Here is a 10875-nt window from a genome sequence, read left to right as displayed (position 1 = left end):
GGTAGATGACAGCGACAAGTATCTGGAGGGGGTGGTAGAGGCGAATGATATGGGCTTCGAAGGAGGGGAAGGAGAGGGAGGAGGGAATGAGTGAATGAATGAATGAAGAAATTGTCCATACCTACTCTTTCCTGCTGTACTCTCCCAAGCACTTAGTACAGTGGTCTGCAAGCACAGTAAGTGCTCAGTAAATACCATCGATTCATTCCTTGATTCATAGGGTGTAGGTCAATAAGCTTTAGAACAGGATGGGGAGGGAGTGAGAATTCAGGCTGGGAAAAAAGAAAAGCCTACTTTGCAGATGAAATTCCTTTTCTGATGGGAGTGAACCAGTAGAGTGGAGGAGGCCCAGGGTGATGAAATTTAGGAAGCCCAAAACCAAGCTCAGGGGAGCTCCTAAGAAATGACAAGAGGTTACAGCTCATTTAGGAAAGGGAGGAAAATGCTCAAGGAAGGGCCCTGTCTGTCAACTTTACAACACATTTGAGAACAGATGCAGTTTAGCTTCTGTCGCTACACATCAGGTTGGGCAGTTTTGTAATAATTCTCCAAATGAGGCCCAGAACTGGGGAACAGAGAAAGAAGTTGAGGGCGAGAAGATATACTTGTCGGAATGGTTACTTTTAGGAGTCAGGGGAATGTAAGCATTGAACCATATAAGACCAGATACTTCATTAAATGAAAGGAAATGGATAGCACTGGGAGAGTAATGGAAAAAAAATCAGATTTTGGATAGAGACAAGAGTGATTGAAAGGGACACCTTTTTTTTGAACTTATTTTGGGGAACAGGATCCAGGGTTAACAGCATGTTATTCTGGTATTGAGAAATATTGCTCTATCAAAATAGTGAGATAATAATGATATTTCATAAGGGTTTACTTTGTGCCAGGAACTGTACTAAGCACTGGGGTGGATATAAGCAAATGGGGCTGGACACAGTCTCTGTCCCACATGGGGCTCATAGCCTTAATCCCCATTTTAAATATGAGGCAATAGAGGCACAGAGAAGTGATGTGATTTGCCCAAGGTCACACAGTAGACAAGTGACAGAGCCGGGGTTAGAACACAGGTCCTTGTGACTCTATCCAATAGGCAACTCTGCTTCTTTGTGCTTAATTTCCCTCTTTGAATTGTTTAATATTCTACTAACAAGAGGGAATGTTGTGCAATATTTTATTTTAGGCAATTTTAAGAGCCCACACACACTCTTTCTGTGTACAGTAGGTAAAAATAGAAAGCTGGTCTGATAATCCAGAAGTGGGTGGCTACCTACTCAGTGTTTAAAACTCAGATGAAGTCATTATATGATCATTATGGGGATGGTGAGGGTGGACACCCTGTGCTGCTAGGCAAATGTTGGATCACTGAGGGGTAGGGGGAGAGGAGAGGGAGGAGGGGGTAGACAGTCATCCTCAGCCCATTGGCATAAAAGTCAGTCCTTCAGAGAGGCATCTGAGGTCAGTATCTGTCTCCCCCTCTAGACTGTAAGCTCGTTATGGACAGGGAACCTGTCTGCCAGCTCTGTTATATTGTACTTTCCACTGATTGATTGATTATGGAAGGCCGCCATCCTGTGGCTTCTTCCTACAAGAATCTGAATCCACCAAGCACAGACCATTCTTTCTGTAACCTGAAACGGTGCTGGATCACTGACTTCATAAGAGAAACAGACAAAGGAACTTGATTGCTGAACAAGGTTACAGGAAATGATACTGTGACTGAGTAGTTAGCAGAATTGCTCAAGTACTGAATGAACCTGCATGCACTGTTCAAACATGCCAAAAGACTGTTATGAATGTGTTGGAACTGTATCTTTCAACACAATATGAATAACTATTGAATGGTATGTGTTGGGAGTGAATTGGTTTGGCTAACGAAACAGATGATGAATATTATTCTTTGGGGAGAATTGCTAACTGTTGGGACAGCTTTATAGCTCTACCGGTACAGGTAGGGTGAATATCAAATGCTTGGACCCGAACCCTTTCAGAACGTGATATTCACTGCCCTCAGCCCCATAACACTTTTTTACATATCCATAATTTATTTATTTAAATTAATGTCTGTCTACACCTCTAGTTTGTAAGCTGCTTTTGGCCTGGGAACATTTCTACAGACTTCGTTGTGTTGTACTTACACAAGTACTTTATACAGTGTCCTGTATATAGTAAATAATAAATATCACTGATTGATGGATGGATTGATTGAATGAGGAAGATGAGTCGAACATGATGCCATGGTTATGGCTTTTTGAGACATGAAGAATGTATGGACTTCATGGTTTGGAAAAACGGTATAATATTTCACCTCACATAGATGTCAATTCGGAGGAAAGGAATTTAATACTTGGGATAGGAAACTTTAGACAGTGAAGAAGACTTGGGATAGTGAAAGATAGAAATATAGAAGGGGGAACACTTGAATATTCTAAACTGCAGGAGAAGTTTGCCAAGAGATTAAGCTGGGTGTGTTCATGGTGCTTGGGAAGGGATTGATAGCCTCAAGAATCCTATGTCTGGGCATCAGAGTACAAGGGAGATAAACAAACTTGCCCAAGGTTCTGAGGTGAGTAGTATTAGTTTCTGTCCTTGAGGGTGTCTACAACTGCAAGCAACAGTTACAGGTACTTTGAGAGGAGTGGGTAATCAGGGCAGTCCTAGAAGAGAATTATTGGGAAAACATGCTTTTCTCTCCTGTGCTGCTTTTGCTGATGGCTGTGCCATCTTCTTCCAGAACCTCAATACTCTTCCCCAACAGAAGGGAGTAGCTTGGACCCTGGGAACCATCCTTTCTCCTACAACTTTGCAGTCAACCCAACATCAGTCCCAATAATGGACAGAGTAGCAAGGCAGATAAACAGTGGGGTGGCGCCACAGACAAGCCATGGGATGAAGGGGACAGGAGACTCACACCCCCTGGTCAGATATTTGTTCCTCAACTCAACTCCCCCATTCCCCAAGGGACTGTGGGCAGGGAACATATTCAATAACTCTGTTATGTTGTGCTTTTTCAAGTGCTTAGCACAGAGCTCTGCATACAGTAAGCACTCAATAAATACAATTGATTGATCAAATGAAGCAATCCCCTGGGAAATGGGGAATTAATTTCTGGTTTGACTGAGATCAATAATAAAGTGGGGAGGGGCAAAGCTCCTCCAGTCTCTGCTCCCTCTTCTTCCCCCACAGGGCAGGCCAGGTCAGATGGCAGGGACTGACCCTCTCAACAGCCCAGCAAGTTGCTATCCAGCCTGGTCGTTTGGAGAGGAGAAAATGGTGACTGCATGTCTGCCTCCTTGTTCTGTATCTCCAAGGATCAAACGAGGCAGGGAGGAAAGTTGCTTTAACTATTTTATTAATACAGCAGACTGGCTGAACAGCAAGCCCAGTGGTGGATGAGGACAGGATGGAGATCCAGATCCTGGGGAGGATGGACAGGTCAGAGACAGCTCGTGGCCTCCAGGTGGCAATGGGGGGAGAGTGCTGGGATTCCTGGCTCCAAGTGGGCAGGCTCAGCCCGGCTCAATCGCTTCCTCAGGTCCCTGAAATAGAGTTGGCAGTCAGTCTTGGCCCTTCCTGTAGAACTGAAGCTGGTGTCTTGTCACCAACCAATCTCAAAGCGGGAAGATCAGCACCAAGTCCATTTGGATTTCGGGTCAAGAATGAACAAAGTTGGTACAAGGGTTAAAAAGTTTATTGGTTACAAATGCTAAGTAGGTAAGTGATCAGATAAGCTCCTCAACTGAGTCTTGTACCTAGCATTTAGTCATATGTAGCCTCACGCACTTAAATTGTTCCTTCACACACCTTGGGGCAAGCCAGTTTACAGTAGTGAAATACTCAGGGTTCCGCTTCTGGCAGTTACCGACCTCCTGGGCCGGGCTGGGCTGATCATGATGAGGGAATCACATATCACACCCAGTAGATATGCCCAGCCCAGACCAGTTGGTATCTTCGGCGTAGCAGCTACCAAGGACCACAGGTCACTCTGGGTTCTTATGCCCCTTTACCAGATGCAGAAATACTGAGGATTGCCACTTCCTCAACTTGTGATTGTCCACACACTGGGACGACCTGGAGAACTTCCCCTTCAGCACTTAAGTCATGCCACCGCACCAGTTAAGCAATCCAAGGGTCCACGCTTCCAGAACAAGCTCCTGAATTACTTTAACCGGAACCCTTATGGGCAGATGGTCACACTCTGCCCCCTGGCAGAGATCAGCCGCTTACATGTTTTCAATCAGAGCAGGGTTACCATCTTGCCTCTTGCCTCTTGCCTCTGGTGGGTGAGCTTTGCCTGGATTCAAAAGATCAATATCCATAGGTTCCCATGAGGGATAATAGACTTTATAGCAGCATGAGACTGGTGGCCTCGGTCTCTTTTCACCATCTAACAGTCATGTGCATATAAGCAAAGGATTAAGAGGATTAATACAAAGCAATTGATAACAGGCATAAATCTCAATATAGCACCTCCCCGCCATCTTGCTTGCTCCCCATATTTGCTGTTTGTACAAGAAATAACTATGGTATTTTCTAAGTGTTGCTATGTACCAAGCTTATCAAGTTGGACACAGGCCTTTCCCACATGGGGCTCCCAGTCTAGATAGGACAGAGTAGGATTTAATCCCCATTTTACAGATGAGGAAACCAAGGCACAGAGAAGTCAAGTGACTTGCCCAAAGTCACACAGCAGAAAAGTAGCAGAGCTGGAATCAGAATCCAGGTCCTCATCCCCCAGGCCCATGCTCTTTCCATTATGCTGCTCCTTGAGATAAACTGAGGGAGTGTGGTTGCAGGGGCCCCTAACAGTAGTTGGACAAGAAAAGTCCCCAAAACATTTTGAAGACAAACACCAGTCTTCCTAATAGCCAGTTCCCTCATCTCTAGTGCCTTTCCAGCAGACACATCACTACTAGAACAAGCCCCAGAGTTGTGGTGATGCCCACAGACCAGGAGATGAGGTTCTGCTGAAGCGGACAGGTCATGCTCCTGCAGTAGAGGGAGAAAATCCAGATCTTGGAAGTGATCCAAGCCTGAGGGATTATGATATTACTCCCATCATCACCCTGTTTAGGAGTCTGTAAATTAGTCAGCCAATCATATTTATTAAGGGCTTACTGAATGCAGAGCATTGTACTAAACTCTTTGGAGTACACAATATAATAATATAACAGGCACCTTCCCCGCTCACAGTGAACCCAAAGTTCCCCACACAGGGTGCTGAATTTGAAACCACTCTCCAGCCAGGTAGGGACCTGGGTCTCCCTTTCCATTCTCCATTTTTCAGACAGGGTAGGTCTTTCATGGTCAGAAAGGAATGTTTAAGTGAATGGCTCACCTTAGGGGTCTGTTGGTTATTAAGGGCTCAGAGTGTCAGGTAGAGGTGGGGGCCTCCAAGGTCCATTTCTGCTACATTAGACCAGTTGGGTTTTAAACAGGTCATTCCACCTTCCCACTGTGTCATTTGCCTGTGGATAATGTGGGGTGTGGACCGTCCACTTGGATGCGTGTTTCTGGCACTACCCCTGCACATCTTGGCTCATAATACAAAGCTCTGTACCCAGTAAATGCTCAGTAAATATGATTGACTGACTAAAGTGAGAGTCGGTGTTGCTCTGAATCTCCCAAAGTTGGGGAGTGCAGGCGAAGAGCTGGAGCAGGCCTCTAAGGGTGGCCTCCCCTGTCACCACGCTGGCTAGCCGGGCCCACCCAAGGCCATTGACAACCTCCACTGGGGTTAGAGCCACACTTCTGGTGACTGTGTGAGGGGTTCAATCTAATCTCGCTTTAGTGACATAGAGAAGCAGCCTGGCCTAGTGGATAGAGCATGGGCCTGGGAGTCAGAAGGACCTGGGTTCTAATCCTGGCTCCACCACTTGCCTGGTGTGTGACCTGGGGCAAGTCACTTCTCTGTGCCTCACTGACCTCATCTGTAAAATGGGGCTTGAAACTATGAACCCTGGGACAGGAACTGTGTTTAACCCAATTTGCTTTCATCCACCTCAGCGCTTAGTACAGCACATAGTAAGCCCTTAACAAATACCAGAGTTATTATTATTATGATGATTATTATCTCTGCTGCTCCCCAGTAATTCTTCTGGGATAGAGTGACACTAACAATCACTTGGGAGAGATATTTGGTTTAGTTTCCATTCAATCGAGAGTTTCAGATTTGTTTCTGAGAAAACTGATGCCTTTGTTAGTTAGTATCGGGGTGGTTTGCCTCAATGATGTCCACAAGGATTAAGTTCCAGGATCTGATTATTAATTATTATGGCATTTATTAAGCTCTCACTATGTGTCAGGCTTCACAATACACAAGCTTCATTTCTTAGCTGTTTAAAAGGGGTTTTTTGTTTGTATTAGCTCTGAATGTAGAATGCCTTATAAGCAATTTCTCTGCTCTGAGAGGTTTGAGGAAGTTCAGGAGTAGTGACTTTATAAAGAAATCTTTCTTTTTTTTCCTTTATTATCTGCCCAGAAAATCCTTTAAACTTTCCCATCGAGGCCACCAAAACTATAAATCCTCCAAATCCCTCTGAGCTCCTTTAAAGCAGTTCCCAATGCTGATTCCAACACTTAATTATAGTCTTCCCTTGGCTACTGCATCCTCACTGACTTCCTACTGCAACCCAGCCAATACACTTCACTCCTCTAACTTGACTCCCTCCACCTCCTTGTCTGGTTTTTTACTTTTTCATTCAAGTCCTCTATTCTCTCAGCAGCAGAGTGCAAACAGCTTCCTTGCAGGCTGCACATCGCTGCCTTGACTTTCCCTTTTTCATCCAGTGGCCCTGGTCCAGCCAGTAAATTTGACCCATAAGTGTTCAGGATCGGTTGCAAAGTTCTCAACCCATTTCAGATCCCACTGTAGGTTGGGCCATCCTTCTTCCTCAAAATATTGGGCTCAATTTGCCCACAGATTATCTTTTGTAGTCATAGTCTGCTCATTCACCTCAGAATTCCACTTCTGAACAATAAATTTCACTGACTAACCACAGAGGGGAGAGTCAGAACCATGTTCATTTTGGATTCTGAGCTTAATATAGTGCCTGGCACATAGGAAACGGTTAACAAATACCACAGTTATTATCATTATTATTATTACAAATACCAATCTATGTAGGCAAATGATCAGATAAGCATCTTAATTGAGTTCCTTATAGCTAGCATTTAGTCACCTATTTAGTCCTTCCTGTGCCTTGGGGCAAGCTGATTGCAGCTCTTATTCTTTCAATCATATTTACTGAGCACTTACTGCATCCTCCTGAGTTCCCCATCCTAACTCGATCTAGTCATGGTGCAGGCATCCCTTGTCACACAAGGTAGGTGTGCGAGGCCCAGACCAGCTGGTGCCCTCTGCAGCAGCCTCAGAGGACACCCAGGTCAGTCTAGGTTCTTATACCCTTCACCAGACTCAGAAATGCTGAACACTTCCACGTCCTTAACTCATGATTGTCCACACACTGGGGCCATCTGGAGCACTTTCCCTTCAGCACATATGCCCTGCCACCTCATTGATTGAGCAATCCAAGGGATTGGGCTTCTGGGGTGATCTCCAAATTACTTTGTTCGGGACCCTTATGGGTGAGGGGCAGATGGACAAATATCGTGGCTCCTCAAGTCAATCCTAAAGCTACCCCATCATCACCTTTGTTATTAGCATCATCCCCATCCGTTGTCAATATTATCACTGTTGTTGTGATCTTCACCACTGTTATTCAACCAATCCATCTGTGGTATTTACTGAGTGCTTACTATATGCAGAGCATTGTCCTAAGCACTTGGGAAAGTACAGTACAGCAGAACTAGCAGACACATTCCCTGCCCATTATGAGCTTATGTTGTCATCACTAGATTATAAAAGCTAGGACTGTATCTACCAATTCTATTGTATTGTACTTGCCCCAGAGCTTAGTACAGTGCTCTGCACACAGTAAATTCTCAATAAATGACATTGATTGATTCTTTAATTAATCATCACCATTATTATCACCAGTGCAGTGTGACTTATTGGAAAGAGCATGGGCTTGGAAGTCAGGGGACTTGGGTTCAAATTCCAGCTCTGCCACGTGTCTGCTGTGGCTTAACCTTGGACAAGACACTTGACTTCTCTGTGCCTCAGTTACCTCAACTGAGAAATGGGGATTATGACTGTGAGCCCCATATGGGACAAATTGATTACCTCATATCTACCCCTGAGCTTAGAACAGTGCTTGGCACATAGTAAGCACTTAACAAATACCATTATTATTATTGTTATTATCATCAACATTATTGCCATCATCATCACCATCGTCACAATCATGACCATCACTGTCTGATCATTATCAACATCCCAGCAGAAGAGAAGCAGCATGGCTTAGTGGCAAGAGCACAGGCTTGGGAGCCAGAGGACATGGGTTCTAATCCTGACTCTGCCACTTGTCTGTCATGTGACCTTGGGCAAGCCGCTTCACTTCTCTGTGCCCCAGTCACCTCATCTGGAAAATGGGGATTAAGACTGTGGGCCCCACGTGGGACAACCTGATTACCTTATATCTACCCCAGAGCTCAGAACAGTGCTTGGCACAAAGTATGCACTGTTTTCATCACCATTGTCATCATCAATCATTCCCACTGAGGCTGTCATCATCACCTTCCTTGACATTAACATCATGAACAACAACATTATGTCAACATCATCTTCATCATTATCGTTAACATCACCATCATCCTCACCACATTATCAACACCTTCATCATTATCTATTTCATTATCACCCAAACCAAGGGGGCAGGGTCCTGTCCCGGGGCAGGTGCTGAATGGTTCTTCATTCCCTCGGTGGGACCCATGACTCACCATCAGACAAACAGGTCTTCAGACATTCCTCCTCAGTCTGGAACCTGTTGAGGAAACCTTCACAGCCACCGTAGGAGAAGAGCTCACAGGTGCGGGTTGCCGTGTTGAAGTAGAAACGAGGGAGTTCCTGGTTGCAGGGGCCCTTTTTCCTTGGGAGCTGGCAGATTGGGGGGATACCTGGGTGCAAGGGGGCAAATTTCCACTCAGCTCTGGGCAGGAGCCCTACTTTGCCTTGGGCTGGCAGCTAGGGCTGGGGATTGTCTTTGGGACTCCAAGGGGAAGTGAGGGCATCTGGCCATCTGCTTTGATGGTGGGGAGCAATTCATGATGGGGAGGCTACAGGAGGCCAGAATGCTCCTCAGCAGTGGAAGGCATCATTTAAGGGTGTCTTCATGTTGGTGTGGGGACTTTCTGCTGTTTCAGGATTCTAGGGAATAGCAGTAGCAATAGCAGAAGTTTATACGGATCATTTAATCTGGGCATGCAGGGAGAACCCTGAGCTGGTGGGGAGGAGAGCCTGAAGATGGCCACGTTATCACTATCCTCTCTCAAGCTGGGTGCTGGCTGGGGGTGGGTGGCCTTTTTTGAGACTGGGGGTGGCTTACCGGGGATCCCGCAGACCGCAAGGCATTTCTTCCGGTTATTGAACCTGTTCTTGTTGCCGCCGCACCCGCTGTAGTTGAAGGGCAGACACCGTGCAGCAGCAGGGTCATAGTAATAGCGGCGCACGGGCACTCCGTCCTCCCTAGAGGAGCAATGGCCCTTGTCTGGCATTAGCTGGCACAGGGTTGGGAGAACTGCAAGGTACAAGAAGAGGAAGCAATTGACCATTGTAAGGGGGTAGCTACTTCAGCCAGAAGGTGTGCAGCAGTGGGCAAAGAATTCCTCCTAGGGTCAGAAAGTCAGCTGTAGGATATAAGTACACTGGGAAGGGGCTCGCGGCAAGATAGGGAGACTTTTGAGAGCCTTTCTTCTCCATATTGGCAGGAACCAGGTAATCCCAGTTTTGCCAGCTCTATCTACACACCCCCACCGGTAGTGGAATGAGGAGTCCCTGCAGCCAACCTGCCCAACCCAGAATCCTAGCACATGGAAGGTGGATCAGTCAGAACGCTGATTCTCACTTTGTGTTTATCACCCTGGGAACCCAGGGAAAAGGTCCCCACTTACTTTTCCTTGACTCCCCGAGAGTCATCCTTGCCAGGCAGAAGGTGACAAAGCCCAGGAGGGAGAAGCAGCTGGTGCTAGGCTTCATGGTGCTCCTGGGTTCGAGGGGGATGGAGCAAATTTATAGTGTCAGGGGAAGGAAGGGAAGTCAGTCTTGCTCAGAACTGGTGCTCTGTGGGTGGCAGCAGGAAGGGGTCCCTTCCAGGAGGATGTCTGCCCTGAGTAGATAGAGTGCAGTATCCATGGTATTTCCTGCCAAATGACAGCTGGAATATGTGGGCACCCAGAGCAGGGTGGCATGTTCAACATCCTCTCTGGTCCAGGCCTCCTTAGCTGGCTTGGTGCCTAGTTCCCTGAGTGAGGCTGGTGGGGCCACTTCACTGGAAGGCAGGAGCAGCAAGACCAGAAGATGCTATATGCTTCCCCCCCTTCCATCCAGGGGTGGGCTGGTGTGGAAGTACAGTGGTTGGGGCCTTGCCGTTTTCCCCCTTCTCTTATACCATCCTTTGTTGGGGTGTTCTGATGTAGGCCCACTTAATTGCCTCATAACAGGGAAACCAGAGCATGGTCTATAAAGAAGCAGCATGGCCTAATGGCAAGAGCATGGGCTTGGGAGTCAGAGGATGTGGGTTCTAATCCTGCCACATGTCTGCTGTGAGACCTTGGGCAAGTCACTTCACTTCTCTGTGCCTCAGTTCCCTCATCTGTAAAATAGGGATTAAGACTGTGAGCCCCATGTAGGACAACCTGATTACCTAGAATAGTGCTTGGTATATAGTAAGCGCTTAACAAATACCACTATTATTATTACCATTATTATTATTATTATTACCCTAACACTTAGAACAGTGCTTGGCACATAGTAAA

General features: G+C 46.3%; 1 protein-coding gene across 1 annotated transcript; it reads right to left on the bottom strand.

The window, feature by feature from the left end:
* Positions 1 to 3335: 3335 nt before the first annotated feature.
* Positions 3336 to 10173, bottom strand: LOC103171113 (kunitz-type U19-barytoxin-Tl1a-like). The gene is made up of 4 exons (XM_029071313.2): positions 10012 to 10173; positions 9447 to 9638; positions 8842 to 9018; positions 3336 to 3539 (listed from the first exon to the last, which is right to left on the bottom strand). Exons 1-4 carry the CDS (start codon positions 10094 to 10096, stop codon positions 3532 to 3534), a joined length of 462 nt encoding a protein of 153 aa, XP_028927146.1. The 5' UTR covers positions 10097 to 10173; the 3' UTR covers positions 3336 to 3531.
* Positions 10174 to 10875: the final 702 nt, after the last annotated feature.

Source organism: Ornithorhynchus anatinus, chromosome 8 (assembly GCF_004115215.2).
Source record: "Ornithorhynchus anatinus isolate Pmale09 chromosome 8, mOrnAna1.pri.v4, whole genome shotgun sequence".
Lineage (NCBI taxonomy): Eukaryota > Metazoa > Chordata > Mammalia > Monotremata > Ornithorhynchidae > Ornithorhynchus > Ornithorhynchus anatinus.
Note: the sequence above shows the minus strand (reverse complement) of the source record. Positions and strands in the feature narration are given on the sequence as shown.

Coding starts and splice junctions, on each gene's coding strand:
- LOC103171113 (XM_029071313.2), bottom strand. CDS start 10,096: ATGAAGCCTAGCACCAGCTGCTTCTCCCTCCTGGGCTTTGTCACCTTC. Junction 9,639..10,011: donor TCTCGGGGAGTCAAGGAAAA/GTAAGTGGGGAC, acceptor TGTACCTTGCAG/TTCTCCCAACCCTGTGCCAG. Junction 9,019..9,446: donor TGCGGTCTGCGGGATCCCCG/GTAAGCCACCCC, acceptor CCTTGCACCCAG/GTATCCCCCCAATCTGCCAG.